Source organism: Mauremys reevesii, linkage group 9 (assembly GCF_016161935.1).
Source record: "Mauremys reevesii isolate NIE-2019 linkage group 9, ASM1616193v1, whole genome shotgun sequence".
NCBI classification, from domain to species: domain Eukaryota; kingdom Metazoa; phylum Chordata; order Testudines; family Geoemydidae; genus Mauremys; species Mauremys reevesii.
In genome coordinates, this window is record NC_052631.1 from 7,601,230 (window position 1) to 7,619,704 (window position 18,475).

Below are 18,475 nucleotides of genomic sequence, written 5' to 3' on the forward strand. Positions count from 1 at the left end.
AGAAGGGGTTAGTTCTCTTGGTTACATTAGTTAATAGACATGTAGATTTATATAACGAGCCTCTCTGGAATGTGAACAAGCCCCGTTAGCAGTTACCCAGTACCCCACTATCTAAGGACTAGTAACTGCAGACAGCTAAAAGCCCTACCCCATATGACTCACCCCTTGAGGGAAAGGCTGAGCAAAGACATGGGCCTGTGAGGTGCCCCAAAGGTCACTGAGATCAGCCTGTGGGGTCTCCTGGCAATGAGGTTTCAACCATAGACACACTAGGGACTATCCCGCAGGCCTCTCGAAGGGATCTGCTGCCCATTGCATAAAGAGCAGGACTTGCTGCCTCCTCCCACACCAGACTCTGAGGTCTCTTTGTGTCCTGATGCCCCCTCCTCCCTGTCATGGGCTGTGTGCTGCCCCCTTTCAGATTTGATGGAGATTAAGATTCAGGTTAGGGTTAAGTGAGTCCTTCAGGTGGCCTTTGGTGACAGGCCTGGGAAAGGCACCTGGGGTCACCCTGTCCCACCCAATGCTGCTGCACAAATCACTCTGGCAAGATGGGGGTGGGGGACTAAGCTAATTTATAGGGGTGTTGACTATTTCCAAGGCAGATCGCCCCATTTCTTTAGCCACTGCTAGACAGGTGGATGGACAGACAGGGGGATGGATGGATGGAGGTACTGTAGTGTATTTTACAGGAGGATGGATGGACAGAAAGAAGGATGGTTGGACAGATGAATGGGTGGAGTTATTGCAGTTTGCTGGACTGGAGATGGATAGATGGGTGGATGGGTGAAGCTGTTGCAGTGTGTTGGGCAGGAGGATGGACGGAGGGTTGGATGGATGGATGGATGGGCAGCGCGGTTGCAGTGGGTTGGGCAGGAGGACGGATGGATGGTTGGACAGGCAGATGGATGGGTGGAGCCGTTTGTGACATTCCCCTGGTGTTATCTGGACCGGTGATCTGTTAGGTCACTTAAATCCTTGACTCTGGGAGCCACCCTTACCCTGCTCTGCAGTGAGAACCCCCACTCCTGGGCTGTTCATGCACAGCCTCTGGCATGTAAGCTGCTCCTTGGATTGTGCAACTGAATGAAACTAGCCAATATCTCCAGTCCCAGACACATTCCTAGGAACCTCCATCTTGCAGTGTCCAGTTATGCCTGCTGGATGCTGCAAGCTTATATGAGTTTGTCAATTTAACTAAGAAATTGATATGTACCAGGCTTGTTATCCCAAGGGGAGTCTCTGACACGCTTCAAACCAAAGGCACTGCTTCAGGTCGAATAAAGAAACTGGTTTATTAACTAATAAGATAGATTTTAAGTGATTATAAGTCAAAGCATAACAAGTCAGATTTGGTCAAATGAAATAAAAGCAAAATGCATTCTAAGCTGATCTTGACACTTTCAATGCCCTTACAAACTACGTGCTTCTCGCCGCAGACTGGCTGGTTGTTCTTCAGCCAGGCTCTCCCCTTTGATCAAGTTGCTTGGTGGTGGTGTCTGTAGATGTAGGTGGAAGAGAGAGGAAGAGCGTGGCAAACGTCTCTCTCTTTTATCATGTCCTTTCTTCCCTCTTGGCTTTGTCCCCCCCCTCCTTCAGAGTCAGGTGACATTACCTCATCGCAGTCCCAAACTGCCCAAAGGAGGGGGGGGGGTGACTCCTTCGAGAGTCCAACAGATCCTTTTGTTGCTGCCTAGGCCAATGTCCTTTGTTCCTGTAAGACTGGGCTGAGTTTGTCCCATACATGCCCTGATGAGGTGTGAACTGTGCCTCTGCTCTTGGAGAGTTTTTGCCTGGGCTTATTTTAAGCCCCAAGGATATATTGTCAGCCTCATAACTACATACATGAAATTATAACCTACAACATTACTATAACATCACTATAACGACGTTCAGTGCATCATGAGCCTTCCGAAGACACCCAACATGACAAACTTTGCATTGGATACCACACAATCATTTTACACAGATGAACATGGGGTGCTGCATGTTCCCCCAAGGTACAGAATGTCACACTGTTGCAGTGGGTTGGGCAGGAGGATGGACAGATGGATGGGTGGAGCTGGTGCAGTGAGTTGGGTGCTCCTGCCCCAGAGCTCTTGGTACTTTTCCAACAATTCCCAGGTGGGCCAACAGGGTAAGAGCCGAGGGGAGCAGAACGGCCAGCAGCCCCCACCCACTGGGCCCCCAGCCCATGCCCGCTCCAGGGCCTGGCAGGAGGACTCGCTGCCCTGGGGCCGGGGCCGATCCAGGAGCCCGCTGCCGGGCAGGACCGCAAGTGCCGCCAGCGCCACGTGCGACGAGTCAGGCCCGGGGCCCCCTTCGCCACTACACCGTCAAGCTCCGCCTTCCCCACTGGCCCCGCCCCCTGCCAATAGCCCCGCCCCTGCCATTATCCCCGCCCTTCGGCACCACTGGGTCACGTGGTATGGTTTGTCTCCCCGCGATTGGTCCCTTTCGGCCCCGCCCCGCGAGCGACCCCGGCGCCGGCGCAGTTCAGCGCGGAGCGGCGCGATGGAGGACGGCGGCGGCGGGGGCCAGAGCCGGCCGCAGGCGGGGACCTCGGCGGGGGGCGGCGACGAGAAGTCGGGGGGGCCGTGGACCAAGGACCGGAAGGACCCGCCGGCGGACAAGGAGCAGGAGCTGGTGAGAGCGGGACGCGGCTGCGCACGGGCCGGGGCGCGGAGCTGAGTCACGCCGGGCCCGGCCGGCGCCGTATCGCCCCTGCCCGCGATAGCGCCTCCCCCCGCCGATACCCCCCGCCGATACCGCCTCCCCGGCACCGTATCGCCCCTGCCAGCGATAGCGCCTCCCCGCCGATACCCTGCCCGCGATAGCGCCTCCCCGGCGATACCCCGCCGATACCGCCTCCCCGGCGCCGTATCGCCCCTGCCCGCGATAGCGCCTCCCCCGCCGATACCCCCGCCGCTACCGCCTCCCCCGGCGCCGTATCGCCCCTGCCCGCGATACCGCCTCCCCGCCGATACCGCCTCCCCCGCCGATACCGCCTGCCCGGCGATAGCGCCTCCCCCGCCGATACCCCCCGCCGATACCGCCTCCCCCCCGGCGCCGTATCGACCCTGCCCGCGATAGCGCCCCCCCGGCACCGATACCCCCCGCCGATACCGCCTCCCCCCCCCGTCGCCGATACTCCCCTGTCCTGCGATACCACTTCCCCCTCGGCGATACTTGTCCCCGCCAATACCCCCCCGCCCCCGGGCGATATGCCCCTGCCCCGCGATACCCCACCCCCAGCCATGCCCATCCGTGGATAGGGGGAGACAGGGCTCTAGGCGCAGAGCTGGTTATTTATAATTAGGGCCCTATCAAATTCATGGTCCATTTTGGTCAATTTCACTGTCATAGGATTTTAAAAATAGTAAATTTTGTGATTTCAGCTATTTAAATGTGAAATGTCACAGAGCTGTAATTGTAGGGGTCCTGACCCAAAAAGGAGTTGGGGGGGTTGCAAGGTTATTGTAGGGAAGGTTGTCCTACTGCTACCCTTACTTCTGTGCTGCTGACTGAGGCCCAGCTCTGAAGGCAGCAGTGCAGGAGTGGGTCTGGCAATACCATACCAGGCCATCCTTACTTCTGCACTGCTGCTGGCAGCGGCTCTGCCTTCAGAGCTGGGCAACTGGAGAGCAGTGGCTGCTGGCCGGGAGCCCAGCTCTGAAGGCAGAGCTGCTGCCAGCAGCAGCAGCAGCGCAGAAGTAAGGATGGCCTGGCATGGTATTGTCATCCTTACTTCTGAACTGCTGCCTGCGAGCTGGGCCTCAGTCAGTGGCTGCCACTCTCTGGCCGCCCAGCTCCGAAGGCAGCAGTGCAGAAGTAATGGTGGCACGGCACGGTATTGCTACTCTTACTTGTGTGGTGCTGCTGCTGGGGGAGGGGGGCTGCAGCCTTCAGAGCTGGGTGCCCAGCCAACAGCTGCTGCTCTCTGACCACCCAGCTCTGAAGGCAGCGCAGAAGTAAGGGTGGCGGCAATAAACTCCCCTCCCCCCCCCATAACCTTATGACCCCCTGCAACTCCCTTTTGGGTCAGGACCCCTAATTTGTCTCCCTCATGAAATCTGAGTAGTATAGGGTAAAAGCACACAAAAGATCAGATTTCACGGGGGGAGACCAGATTTCATGGTCCGTGACGCATTTTTCATGACCATGAATTTGGTAGGGCCCTGTTTCTAAGGTTCCCTGAAGGCCACTGGCTGCTGCTCTGAACTGGTGAAAGCCATGGTCCCTGCCCACAAGGAGCACAGAGGAGGAATGAGGAAGGGTGAGAGCTGCAGTGCTAGGCTCCCTTTGTGCACAGCTGAGCAGTCGTATCGGTTGTAGTGGGCTGAATAATAGGCCAGGCAGGAACTCTCTAAGCCTGTGCCCGGGAGCAGAGTGCTGGCTCCTGTGATGGCAGGGGGTGCCTGCGAGCCAGGCGTCTTGCTGCAGTCAGAAGCACAAACTGGGGGTGCAAATCAGGTAACGGCGTGTGCTCCTGCGCTCATTGGTTCTGCCAGCTGAGGAGCCTCTTGGACGCAGCGTGTGCGTCGGTCCCTCCCCCGGGCTGCCACTGGCTGCTGGTATTTTGTGGGGCTGCGGGAAGCTTTCCTCTAGGGCTGATGCCCATTTCTCTGCTCCTTTGTTGCAGTCTGAGGAAGACAAACAGCTGCAGGATGAATTGGAGATGCTTGTGGAGCGCTTGGGGGTAAGTTCCCTGTTCCCCCCCATGGGCCTGTCCCCTTCTCCTCTCAAGTCACGCTCTGTCACGCAGCGTCCCCTGCCTTTGGGTCCATTCTGGAGGGGCAGTATCAGGATCCCCTCAGTATTGGAGCTCCCCCTCAGCAAAGCCTCTTGGAATGGGGGGAGTGGGTGCTGGATGTGCAGCTGTCTGTGGGAGTACAGTCTTCCCCTCCCACTCTCTGATGGCCTGGGAGCAGCATAAGCCAGTGGCTGGTCTCTGGGTTTTATCCCCTGGGATTGGAAACGACACATCCCATGCTTCTCAGCTTGCTGCTTATCTAAGAGGTTTTTCTCCCCTGCGTACAACATTCACTCAGTAGTGACTTCATCTCCACTGCAAACTGCTGGCCTGTTACAGTCCCCGGCCCTCCCAGACCTCAGGAGCAGCGCACGTTTAGTGCAAGACAGCTGCATCTTTTATTAAATGTCTCCTTTCTGGTAGTTATTAGAGACCCAGGCTTTCCCTTCGCACCATTATAGCAACTGAGTTTGGCCAACGTGCCCCTGCTGGAGGGAGAAGAGGGTTCACTGTCAAATCCCTGACTGTAGAACTAGCTTTCTGTGCCATAGTTTGCCAGCCTTAGGTGTATGGGCAAAGCTCGCAGATTTCCCCAGATCTTTGTGTGGGATTAGAAGGTGCAGAGACTTTCAAGCTGCTCTGTGGGGCTGGTCTTTGTTGCCGTTCGTTACAGTGTTTGATGCGTTGTTTGACCCGATACGATACCAGTCTGTCCGCCAAGCATGTGGCCAAGGAGCGCCCCCCCCCCCCCCCGCCCGCTGGTGCTTCACGTCTGGCTGAATCTTGCAGCAAGGTGCCAAAGTTGGTAGAAGCCGGAGTCCTGTATCTTTCCAAATGAGCTGGCTGGGCAGGTGTCTGACTGCTCAGCACTGTGGCCGGCTGCCTGTGCTTGGAAGGAACAGGCAGTTTGGGATGCTGCAGGCAGCTGCCACTTCCTGACAGCTGCAGTTGATCCTTGCAGGAGAAGGACACGTCTCTGTATCGCCCCGCCCTGGAGGAGTTGCGTAGGCAGATCCGTTCTTCCACAACCTCCATGACTTCTGTTCCGAAGCCCCTGAAGTTCTTACGGCCTCACTATGGCAAGCTGAAGGAGATCTATGAGAACATGGCTCCTGGAGAGAACAAGGTGAGTGGTTCCCAGCTGCTGGGTGTGAGGCTGGAATCCCTGGGCAGGTGGGGATGGCAGTGCAGCAACCTGGTTGTGTGTAGAGTACAAGCTGACTCTCGCTATCTGTGTGAAAATGGAGGAAAGATCTTGAGATAGGTGCTGTGTAGTCTGATGCTGCCACTGAAACGAGCACTGGACAGTAATAAGGTGATCAGGGGCTCAAGCTCTGTGCATGGTGGGTGGATCGAACCCTTCATATGCTGTGCTAGGTGTAACGATTTGCAGTGATTCGGCAGCATATGTGCAGCTTGTCACGCTGCTAAAGTGTTTTGAATCAAACTGCCTGCTGAGTGCTGCAATGTCTATGTGCTACTCTTCCACACTGAGGGTGCAGGAAGGGGCGTGGTGCTACTTAGCTCTCTGTGTGGCAGGGGAGTGACTGTCTCAGCACTTTCTCCCACAGCGTTTTGCAGCTGACATAATTTCCGTGCTGGCGATGACCATGAGTGGGGAGCGAGAGTGTCTGAAATACCGGCTAGTGGGGTCGCAGGAGGAGCTGGCATCATGGGGACATGAATATGTCAGGTGAGAAATGGGGCCAGGAATAGGATTCATAGAAGTCATATAGAAAAAACTGTACTTGGTTCCATATAGTCCACCCCTGGATCCCTATTGTATATGTAATGCGTGATCCGGTCCTGATTAAGTGTCCCCCATGATGGGGCTCGTCCCCCATTTCCCTTGGGAAACTGTTCCACAGGCTGGTTGGTCTGAGTCCAGGGTGATGAGCAAGGTGGATAGATTTCTCTGACAAGAAGACCTTGATAGCTGGCCGTGCCCATTCTTATTTCATTCCTTCTAGCTGCAGCCCTGTGAATAATATCCCTCCTTTCTGCTTACACCCAGATACGCCCACACTGGGATCATTGCTTTCCCAGGTGCCTTGCCAAGCTAGGTAGATCCATCACTTTTAATGATCCCACATAACCTCCAGCCCCTGAACTGTTTCTATGGCTTTTCTCTGTACTCCTGCCAATCTGTCAGTATCAGTGTGGTAGTCTGAGGCACAGTGCCCCAGACAGTCTCCCCCCACCTGTGTAGAATGGGGCTGCCCCCTTCCTGCTGCAGGACTTGGAGGGTCCCAGAGCAGAGTGCAAGTTTCCGGTGAAGTCTCCTTGCAGCTGTAGAAAGAGGGCCTGTGCCCTTGTGGCCTATGAATAAGCATTTCAAAATCAGGCTTTTTTTAAGATGAATAAAATATCTTATTCTTTGTCCACGTCTCCAGTCTCTCTTGGTCTGTTTGTATAGTTTCTCTGTCCTCATGGTATTTGCCGCTCCTTTCGATTGAGTATCTGTTTACAGATTTAATTAATGTACTTTTTACTCCCTTCTCTTTAATAAAGAAGGCTGGACCTAACGCTGACCCTGTGTGTGTCTCCCTGCACCCCCCGTACCACCTCCTTCAAATATTAGTATATCATCCTTTCAGCCAGTTTTTAAGAATGTCTGGTTCTGCAGATCAGATTCCCCAAACGGGCAGGGTGAAATTGACCTGATTCTTGTCAGTTTGGTGATGGGGGATGGAAACAGCTGTGAAATAAAGCTTGTAAATTTCACTCTTTTCTTGGTAAAGCGCTGAACAGCTGCTGAGACCCTAAAGCCGCCCCTCAGGTAGACGGCATTGCATTGGCTCACATTTAGAAAGTTATTTCCAACCACTATGATTGGGAACTTTTTTTGAGCTAAAGCCCGTTTGGCCAGGTCCCTCCCTGAACAGGTCGAGTGGTTCCTTTGAGCCCTGCCTTAGGATGCTTATTATGTGCACTGGCCTGTGTGTATTGAAGTTCCCCAAGTTGAATGAAAATCTCTGGACCAGGCTGGGGGCTAATGAACCAGAATTAGCGTTGTGGAACCTGTGTTTCCTCACATCCCAGAGAAGATGGAAAATCTGCCCAGTTGGATGCCTGCCCCAAAGAGCGTCTGTTTCTGTTGATGTTAAAAAAACTCAGTGGGATTGTGTGGGTGCTGCCTCCGGAGGCTCAGGGCTGGATGTTCAGACATGGGTTTGTGAGAGGGTTGCTGGACTTCACTGACATGTCTGATCTGATTGGGAACCATCTCCTTGGAGGACTGTGAGCTATCCAGCAACAATATCCCTCCTTTCTCCTACCGCCTCCAGCATAACTCAGCCATGATTCCCCCCCCGTCCCAGGATTTAGCCCCTTGTGGGCTGTTACCCTGTTCAGACGAGGGCGTGCAGCTTCTGTTATGCACTGCAGGGATCGCAGCCCTGTAGGAGAAATGGTGCTGTAGCCGTCTAGCCAGGTTGTTGCTTTGTGTTATGATGGTCTCTTTCCCTTTGCACCCACAGACACCTGGCGGGCGAGGTTGCGAAGGAATGGCAGGAGGTTGATGAGGCTGACAAGGCCCAGAGGGAGACGCTGCTGACCCTGGTGAAGGAGATTGTGCCCTACAACATGGCCCACAATGCGGAGCACGAAGCCTGTGACCTGCTGATGGAGATTGAGCAGATGGACATGCTAGAGAAGTATATTGATGACAACGCCTACTCCAAGGTCTGCCTGTACCTGACCAGGTGAGGGAGCCAGGCTGCTCTGGGATGGGGATTGGCCCTTTGCAGCTGGAGCTCTGCCTGGCCTACTGAAAGCTGGAAACCACCCCCTGTGTGGTGCAGAAGTCCCTGGGTAGATGGCTGCGTGCCGTGATTGCTGGAACACTTTCCGCTCTAGGTGACTGGGAGTGTTTGATACAGCTACGTAAGGGCAGCTGTCAGAGCGAGCTGCTGAGGGGCTGGCTGGAGCATGCAGGGCTCTGTGCACTGGCCCAGCTCTCCCCTCTGAGCAGTAAGACTTGTCTATTCCGGGTCTCGGTAGCAGCTGGACTTACCTTCTTCTGTGTCTCCTTCCCGAAGCTGTGTGAGCTACGTCCCTGAACCCGAGAACTCAGCCCTCCTCCGCTGTGCCCTGGGAATCTTCCGCAAGTTCAGCCGTTACCCGGAAGCCCTGCGCCTGGCCCTCATGCTGAACGACATGGAGCTGGTGGAGGACATCTTCACCTCCTGCAAAGACGTGTAGGTGGAGAGCGGCTTTTCAGAGCCGGGGCCCTGCTTGGGGAGGGAGCTGCGGTAGACCAGCCTCTGCCTTGTCGTCATGGGGTACAGATCCTACCGCCTCCAGGTCTCCTTTCCTAGCCCAGGCCGGGAGCGACTGGGCGTTAGCGCCATCTGAGGGGACTTGAGTGCTGTGGAATGAGTCTGGGGTCTCGGTTCACCTTGTAGCATGACAGGTGGCTTCATCATTAAAACCACCATCACAGTTGGCATTAACTGGTCCCTTGCTAGCAGCCTCAGCAGAGAGGCCAAGGCCCAAACGGACAAGGGGTGCTGGTCCCCTGCTGTTTGCCCAAGAGGATCCCCTCTGTTGGCAGTGCAGTGGTGGGCAGGGTTGCCCTTCTGCTGCCCAGGCTTTACTCGTTCAGGGCATTGACCTCTAAGGCTGCTGATCTGGTGAAACCCCCTTGTCCTGCCCCTCTTGGTGTTGGACTGAAACTTGAGCCTTCTCGCTCCCCTCTGACTGCTGAGGATGGGGCATGAAATGAGCGCCACTAGCGTAACCTACACTAGAACAGTGAGACTCATGAGCCCCCTCTAGTGGTTGCCTTACATACGAAAAGAATCTACTACAGCTGCTGAGTAAGGGAGTTTCTCCTGTAGCTTAAGCAGGAGAGACTTACGCTCTTTGTCTTGACGTTCCCATGCTCCAGCTCCGTTGACAGGCCTGGTGGGTTGGCTGTACCATTGTTCCGGGTGTGGAGAGTGGATGGTGGGACGCCCCAGCAGTGCTGCCCTCCTCTCTCTGGTACTCTGCCCTGGCCCCGTTTGCTGCCTCTGCTGGGCTGGTTTTGAAGGGCCAAGCTTCAGCGGCTTTTCTGGGATGGGGCGGCAGCAGCTCTCTAGGCTGGTCCCTGCGTGCCCCTGGAATGGGATCCTCCTTCCAGGCCGGCGTGGCAGCCACGGCTCTGCCACGCGGGCGAGTGGGCAGGAGTTCAGACACGAAGCTGACTGGAAAGTTCCCTTTGACCTGGAGATCAAGGTCCTGCCACAGTGCAGGGTCGCAGCTTGGCCCAGCCCCTGATGCCATCACATCTCCCTCTGGCTTGTGACCTGGGAGCTGCTCTCGGGAATTCGGGGGGATGGGAGCCATGGGCAGCCTGACTGGCTGGGTCTGTTTGAGGGGAGAAAGGAGCTGTACTGAGAGTACCCCAGCAGGTCTGTGCCAAGGGGAGGGGAGCCCAGGCCCTCACTGCCTGGCATTGACTCCCCCCCTCTCCCTCGCCGGCACAGGGTCATCCAGAAGCAGATGGCCTTCATGCTGGGCCGCCACGGCGTCTTCCTGGAGCTAAACGAGGACGTGGAGGAGTACGAGGACCTCACCGAGATCATGTCCAACGTCCAGCTCAACAGCAACTTCCTGGCCTTGGCCAGAGAGGTGAGGTGCCTGACCCGGCCTCTCAGCAAGCTGGCGTGGGGCGGGGAGAAGGCTCAGGGCTGCACCCAAGGTCCCCAACTGCTGGGGGCTGGCACAGAGGCCAGGCCACCCTCAAACTGGGGTTCCTGGGGGGAACAGACACATCCAGAGCCACCCCCAATACATGCTTGGTCACCTCAGGAAGAGCCCCTGTGTACTGAGTCTGTGCACGGCAAGGAGCAGGCTGCAGGGGACGCGGTTGCTGCTGCGTTCGCACCCTCCCTTCAGAGGGGCTGTGAGAGTGGCTGCTTTGGCTGGGGAGGTGACTTCCTCCTCTCTCCTCCTCTTTGCAGCTGGACATAATGGAGCCCAAAGTGCCAGATGATATTTACAAAACACACCTGGAAAATAACCGTAAGCGAAAGCTGCATCTCCTCCTTCACTTCCTCCTGCATGGGGGTGGGACGTCACTGAGCGCAGGCGTATCCAAGTGGGCCGCCTCGTCCCAGAGCATGCGGGCATCTGGCCTGGTGTGTGTCGGGACAGGTCCATCCGCAGTTGCAGCCCCAGGGTCGCACTATGTGGCACCCCCCTGTGTTGCGCTGAATTGGCTCGGACTCCTTGGCCATTCCCGGGGGCTTAGCAGGGTGAGGAGGGTAAAAGAGCCTCTGGGATCGGGCACTCAAATGTTCGGGGCCCTACCGAGGAGGGCCGGGCACGGGGAGGCGCTGCCGAGCTCTGTGGGCCTGGCAAAGCCGCGTTGACACGCCCTGCCCGGTTCGCGCTGGGGTTTCTGCTCCCTCAGGGTTCGGCGGCAGTGGCTCCCAGGTGGACTCTGCGCGGATGAACTTGGCCTCGTCCTTTGTGAACGGTTTTGTGAACGCAGCCTTCGGGCAGGACAAGCTGCTGACGGATGATGGCAATAAGTGGCTGTATAAAAACAAGGATCACGGTGAGCGGGACAGGACAGGGCGGCTGGACTCTCACGGAAGGTGGGACTGAGCCCTGCAGGAGGGTTCCCGAATGGCAGCTTGTATCTGGCAGCGTCCGGCAGCTTTTCCAAGGGATGCTCCTTATGTCCCCTGAGCCCCATGCCTGGAATTTCTGAGCCCGCCTCTCAGCCCCTAAGCCCTCTTTTCTGTGGGTTAAATAACCAATCCTGCTGGCTCATGCCTGCAGCTCCCAGGACCACCTGATCCTAACGGGGAGGGCACCCCGTAGGGGTCACGCCTAGCCACGTGTGAACTTGAATGTGGAACGGTGGAGCTGGGGCGGCCGCTGTAACCCATGGGGACTACATATCCCAGCATGCAGCATTCCAGTTGGCCCTGATTTACCAGGCTGCACTGCATGCTGGGGCCTGGAGTCTTCGCAGGCCACCTCTCTGGGTTATAGATGAAGGCAGCTTGTTTTACAGGCCTGCCTGCCTCTCCCGTACATCTCTTCCCAGCCCCTGCGTGGAGGCCTCAGATGCTGCCTTTACGTGGAGTCAAGGCCAAAGTGCTCCAGCAGCGTGTGACAGAGGAATTGACCCTTGTGGAGTATCCAGACTGACTGCCTGGGAGAAGGGAGCTGCCAGCGAACGTGCTGCAGAGCTCTGTGCCCCTCTGTCCCTGCTCCCTGGTTGGGCCCCCAAAGGCAGCAGAGGGAAACCAAGGCTACAGAAAGGGCTGAATGCCCCAGGGGAAGTGTTCTGAGGAGCTCCCCCATGCCCAGCATGGTTAGGAATACGGGGTGTGCAAGGGAGAGGAGCCACCGGGGAACCCCAGCTCCCATCTGGAGGCGTAGGCCCGGTCGTGATTCCAGTCTGACGTGGGGGCTTCTCCTTTTGCTGCAGGTATGCTGAGTGCTGCAGCCTCGCTGGGGATGATCCTGCTGTGGGACGTGGATGGGGGGCTCACGCAGATCGACAAGTACCTGTACTCCTCCGAGGACTACATTAAGGTGGGTGGTGCTGCTCTGGGCTCGGGCTAAGGTGCAGCCCCACTGGCCATGGAGCCATGGCTCACATGCTGGCATGCCTGGTGGCATAGCTGCAGGGCCAGTCCTGCCAGGGACATAAGTACCAACCTCAGTCCGCCCAGCTGAATGCTTCACCCCGTCTGAGAACTGCCGCATTGTTCTCCTCTCTGGGTCCCGACTGGTGATTGGCACCACGTGCTCCCTGGCTGAAGCTTGGCTCATTGAGATTCACTAGGGGGCCCATGATGCCCCGTTAATGCAGAGGCATGACCTTTGGAGACTACAAGTCCCAGCAGGCAATGCACGTGCGCTGGTCCCAATGGAGCATTGCATGATGGGGCTTGTAGTTCCCACAGGCTGCACCTCTGCAACCAATGCAACCTGCCTGCTTTCGTGTGAGTTGGGTGTAGCCCTGTGGGTAGACCTTGGGCGCCCCCTGTTGCGTGTGGTGCAATAACTGCATGTGCCAGCTGTCCCCAAGGCAGCCCCATGATGGTCTGGCTGATGGTGCCTTTATCCTGCAGTCGGGAGCCCTACTGGCTTGTGGCATTGTGAACTCAGGGGTGAGGAATGAGTGCGACCCTGCCCTCGCTCTGCTGTCCGACTACGTCCTCCACAACAGCAACACCATGAGGATCGGCGCCATCTTTGGGTAAGGGCCTGCCCAGCCTCCACTCCCGCCACAGGGTGGCTCCTGTGGCTAACGCCCCTTTGGGATTCTGTTGCAGGCTGGGACTGGCCTACGCTGGATCCAACCGGGAAGATGTTTTGACTCTGCTGCTGCCCGTGATGGGAGACTCTAAGTCCAGCATGGAGGTGAGGGCTCAGGCCAGGCCAGCGCGCTGATCTCAGGGGTAGGAGAGGATCGACAGTGGGAGGCGGGAGTATTGACATTGGCTCCAACCCGAGCTCTGGCCCCGCCTCTCAGCTGCTCCCCAGCATGGTTGGAGGGTAGCGGTGATAAAGGGCAGGTGGGGGCAGTGGGCCCCTGAGCTGCAGCTCTTCAGAATACCCTGTGAAATGGGACCCAACAGCGTCCCCAGAGTCTCCCCCCACAGTCTGTGGGAGCCAACAGGAGCAGCACGGTCTCCAAAGACCTCTGGGTCTGAACGTGAGTCCTCAGACCCTCTGCTGCCCAAGCTTTGAGGTTGCTTCACATGCTCAGCTCCAATTGCTTCAGCTGTTCCTGCCCCCTCTCCCTGCAATCCAGAGGCTGCTCCCAGTGCGAGCCCCTCTGAGCTGTCCCCCAAAGGCTCTGGGGTGCAGGCAGGGCTGTTACTCAGTGAGCTCAGCTCTCCCTCCTTCCCGCCCCAGGTGGCCGGCGTGACAGCACTGGCCTGTGGCATGATAGCAGTGGGCTCGTGTAACGGGGACGTCACCTCCACCATCCTCCAGACCATCATGGAGAAGTCGGAGACTGAGCTGAAGGACACCTACGCCAGGTGGCTGCCGCTCGGCCTGGGCCTTAACCACCTGGGTAAGGACGGGCTTGGGGCTCAGCAGATCTGCGCATGGTGGCAGGGGTGGAGTGGGCTTTGGTGGAGCCGGGGGTGACTTGGGGGCTTTGGCAAGGAGGGCGTGGCCTTTCCCACCTCACCAGGGCCCCGTCACTGTCTGAGCCCGTTCTCGGGGCTCAGAGTGCTGATGGGCAGGGCCCCTGGCTGAGCTGAGGGGTAGCGCCATAGATCAGGGACTCAACCTTTTGCCCACAGGGTGGTTCATTAAAACCTCGCTCTGTGGCCCATTCTATCCCATAAGCTGGGCCCCGTGCCTAAGAGGGCCCCACCGTATCCGGAAGAGGGGCCCCGCAAGGTAAGGCCCCAGAAGACGACAACTGCTGCTGAGGAAGGACCTTCCGCTGAAGTGCCGCCGGAAACAGCGGCAACTGATTGAGCTGCCGCTGAATTGCCGCCGCTATCTTCAGCGGCAGTTCGTTCGAATCGGGCCCCGCACGTCCTAAAGCCGGCCCTGCCCATAATCCTTTGCAGCTGCCAGGGCCTGGCATTGGGTTCTGAGAGGCAGCAGTGGGATGGGGGCTATGGGTGGTGGGGCTGGTGTGCCAGTTAGAGCTGGGTGCTGGGGATGTGTGTGGAAGTCCCATTTGTTGCAGGATCTGGAAAGTTCTGAGCAGGTCCAGCCATGCCCCAGGCAAGCACTGCGCCCCCCGGTGGAGAAACACCAGTGCTGCTCAGGACCCTGCTGGCTAGGGATGCTCATTGAGGAGCTTGGGACTTGCTGGTTCGAGCCCCCAGCTGGAGCCTGGTGTGTGTCAACAGGGGGCCTGGGGCCATGCTGCTCTAACGGGCTGCCCTGTGCTCTCCTCGGCAGGGAAGGGAGAGGCCATCGAGGCTATCCTGGCGGCGCTGGAGGTGGTGTCGGAGCCCTTCCGCAGCTTTGCCAACACGTTGGTAGACATCTGCGCCTACGCGGGTGAGTCTCTGGCCAGCTTGGCAGGGGGGTGGGCTGGGCCAGCGCCCAGAGTCACCATAGTTCCTCCTTCCCCCAGGCTCGGGGAACGTGCTGAAGGTGCAGCAGCTGCTCCACATCTGCAGCGAGCACTTCGACACCAAGGAGAAGGAGGAGGACAAGGAGAAGAAGGACAAGAAGGAAAAGGACAAGAAGGAGAGCTCAGCTGACATGGGCGCCCACCAGGTGGGACGGGTGGGAGGGAGCAGACAATCCCCATTGCTTGGACCCTTTCCTGGTGGGGAGACCACTGGGGATCTCTCGTGGCCCTAGTGGATTTGCGGGAGGGGGACGGGCCTGCAGCAGAACTGCCCATTGTGTGAACCTGCCAGTGCTGGCGATGGGCAAGGGCAGCTCCCTGGGCCGGAGATGAGAGCTTGCCAGAGGGGCCGAGTGGGCTGGGCAGGGTGGGGTCTCTGCACAGCTCAGCCGAGGTAGCACGGACGCCTGCTCCCCAAAGGGAGCTGCACTAGAAGGGCTGCACTGGCCCAATGTGGAGCCATTCGTACTGGGAGGGAACCATCTCCCTGACTGCTGGGGGAGGGGGAATACTGCCCTGCTCTGGGTTGGGCCCACGTGGCCTGGGGAGCCTGTGGTGGACGGGTGACGGAGCTCGGCCAGTTCTCCACCTCCTCTCCTGCAGGGCGTGGCAGTGCTGGGGATCGCGCTCATCGCCATGGGGGAGGAGATCGGCGCCGAGATGGCTCTGCGCACGTTCGGCCACCTGGTGAGTGACGCTGCGGGACAGGCTGCTCTGCCTCGGGGGTGGCGGGGCAGGGTGCTCCATGGCAGAGCGAGGGACGTGCCCGGAGCTGAGCCGAACGCCAGCGAAGGGCTCAGTGCGATGGAGCTGGATCCAGGCTGGGAAGTGGGGACACAAACAAGAGCAGGCACAGGAGAGTGTGGGGAGTGCCAAGCTGGGGCGCTGCCCTCAAACCGACTGCGTAACCCTCCGCCCCACTCCCAGCAGGCTGGGGCCATGTCCGCTCTGGGTGAGACCATTGCTTCTCCTCTGGTCCCCTGGATCCGGTCCTGATGCTGCAGCAGCAGAGGGCCCTGGTGGGATTTTCGTTTGCTGCAGCCCTGGGGCAGTTCCAGAAATTCTGTTAGTGGCTGCAAGTCCCTGACTCGTGAGTGGATTCAGGGACGAGGAGAATGGCCTGGGCCAGGTGGCCTGGGAGTGATAGTCCCTCGCTTTGGCGGCTAACGTCTCCCTCCTCCTTTCTGTGCAGCTGAGGTATGGGGAGCCCACCCTACGCCGTGCCGTGCCCCTCGCCCTGGCGCTCATCTCCGTCTCCAACCCGCGCCTCAACATCCTCGACACCCTCAGCAAGTTCTCCCACGATGCCGACCCCGAGGTCTCCTACAACTCCATCTTTGCCATGGGCATGGTGGGCAGCGGTAAGGACTGCGTGGGCCCGGGGGCGCCGAGCGGGAGGTGGGTCGGTGATGGAGTTTGCTTCTTGGGACACCCCCCATCATCCAGGATGCGTTCAGGGGCTTCCTTGTCCGGGCGCAGCAGCTGGTAACTCGGCTCGGGGTCGGGGCTGAGTAGCTTTGGTGCCCTCCTCCAGCGGCTGTGTGAAACTGGCTGCCTTCACCTGGCCACCTGTTGCTGGCGGGCAGGAACCTTACCGTTAACTGGGCTGCTGGTCAAATACTGCCAGCCTCTGATGGGTGCCAGGTGAGGTTGGGAAGGGCCCATGGGCAAAGGGGAGGTGGGCCTGCTGGAAGCAGCAGGGCCCCGGCAGGATCTCTGGGGGCGGGAGATGGCTAAAGGGCCCTTGTGCCCCAAGGCTGTTGGATGCAGCGTGTGGGTTATGCCAGCAGGGGGGGCTGCATGTGGCCCAGCACCCTGGCTGGGAGGGAAGTGGAGGGGGTTGAATGCTTGTTCCCAGGCTAGGATTTGTGCCTGTTCCCGAGGCTTCCTGCTCACCCCGTTTCTCCCGTTTGCAGGCACCAACAACGCCCGGCTGGCTGCGATGCTGAGGCAGCTGGCCCAGTACCACGCCAAAGACCCAAACAACCTCTTCATGGTGCGGCTGGCCCAGGTGACTACCGGAGCTGCCAGCCCTGATCCCCTGGCGTGGGTGGGGGGTCTGGTGCTCTGAGTGCGTCCCAGCTGCGTCCTGCCCCAGAAGTCAGCTGGACTGATCAGCTGGTGGGGGACAGCACCTGCTCAGTGAGTGGTGGGCCTGGGGCATCACTGTCAGGTCTTATGCCATCCTGGCCAGGAGCCCCCTGTGCTCACGTGCTCTTTGCTTGCTGCGCAGGGTCTGACCCACCTTGGGAAGGGGACACTCACCCTGTGTCCCTACCACAGCGACCGCCAGCTGATGAGCCAGGTGGCTGTCGCAGGCCTGCTGACCGTCCTAGTGTCCTTCCTGGACGTGCGCAACAGTGAGTACCTGTGTGTCTGATCCTCCTGGAGAGGAGGGAGCCGGCAGCCGGCCCCAAAGGGAGGTGGGGCAGATGGCTGCTCCCAGCCCCAGGGAATCCCCTGCTGTGTTGGTTGCTGGCAGGCTCTCCTAGCGGGTGGGCTGCCCTGCCTTTCGCCCACAGAGGCGGGTGGGTGGGGCCATGCCTGCGATCCTGGTTCTGAGGCTGCTGCGGCCTCTTGAGATGCCTTGCCATGGCAGGTGACAGCAGCCAGGCGACCAAGACCTGAGCCTTGGGGGCCCCCAACGTGTCTCCTCTCTCTCCCTAGTCATCCTGGGCAAATCCCACTACGTTCTGTACGGGCTGGTGGCTGCCATGCAGCCGCGCATGCTGGTGACCTTTGACGAGGAGCTGCGGCCTCTGCCGGTGTCGGTCAGGGTGGGGCAGGTAAGGAGGCGTGGTCCCTCGGGGATCTGGCTGGAGGGGGACGTGGTAGGTGAGCTTATTGAGCAGAGCGAGTGGGGCCCTTCTGAGGTCCCTGGGCCGGATGGGGACGTGGGCCTGTTTCCTCCCAGGAGCTGCTGGGTCAGTGCAGAGGCCATGACGGCTCATGCCAGCGAGAAAGCCTCGCCAGCGCCTGTCCTGGCACCTGGGTCCCAGAGTTCAGCGGCTGGCGGGTGAGACGTGGTGTCCGGGCTGCCTCTGTGCCCTCGGCTCTAACCTCTCGCCTCCCGTCTAGGCTGTAGACGTGGTGGGCCAGGCGGGCAAACCGAAGACCATCACTGGCTTCCAGACGCACACGACGCCGGTGCTGCTGGCACACGGCGAGCGGGCAGAGCTGGCCACAGAGGAACATCTGCCAGTCACCCCCATCCTGGAGGGTTTCGTCATCCTGCGCAAGAACCCCAACTACGATGTCTGAGCTGACACAGGGGCAGGGGATCGGGGGAGACAGCACTGGGCAGTGCCTGATGGGGGCAGGCGCCGGGCATCACACTGGGGGAGAGGGGCCAAGCCCCCCACTTGGTGGTTTTGTTACTGAAAGAGCTGATTTAAAAAATAAACTTGAGAGGGAGACTGGTGCTGCTCATTGTTTTCTCTGGGAACAGCGTGTGCAGGCGGGGGGCTGGTCCCCTCTGTCCTGCACTACAGACAGCTGAGTAATGGCTGGTGCCTTGCTAGGGACCTGTAGTATCTCTAGCTCTGTCCCGTGTGAGGGGCCATGAGCAGCGGATGTGATGGCTCAAGGCCCAGTGGCCCTCCCCCACCCCCTTTCCCAGCTAGACAAACTCAAAAGGGGGTGAGAGGGGGATTAACCAC

General features: G+C 58.8%; 1 protein-coding gene across 1 annotated transcript; it reads left to right on the top strand.

Annotated features, from left to right (window-relative positions):
• Positions 1-2,506: 2,506 nt before the first annotated feature.
• PSMD2 (proteasome 26S subunit, non-ATPase 2) lies at positions 2,507-18,227 on the top strand. The gene is made up of 21 exons (XM_039489643.1): positions 2,507-2,646; positions 4,643-4,699; positions 5,715-5,879; positions 6,325-6,446; positions 8,233-8,457; positions 8,794-8,952; positions 10,225-10,369; positions 10,702-10,762; positions 11,154-11,300; positions 12,186-12,292; positions 12,835-12,962; positions 13,039-13,126; positions 13,625-13,787; positions 14,639-14,740; positions 14,817-14,962; positions 15,420-15,503; positions 16,009-16,177; positions 16,733-16,827; positions 17,050-17,176; positions 17,484-17,602; positions 17,895-18,227. The coding sequence occupies exons 1-21, from the start codon at positions 2,515-2,517 to the stop codon at positions 18,075-18,077; spliced, it is 2,724 nt and encodes a 907-aa protein (XP_039345577.1). The 5' UTR covers positions 2,507-2,514; the 3' UTR covers positions 18,078-18,227.
• Positions 18,228-18,475: the final 248 nt, after the last annotated feature.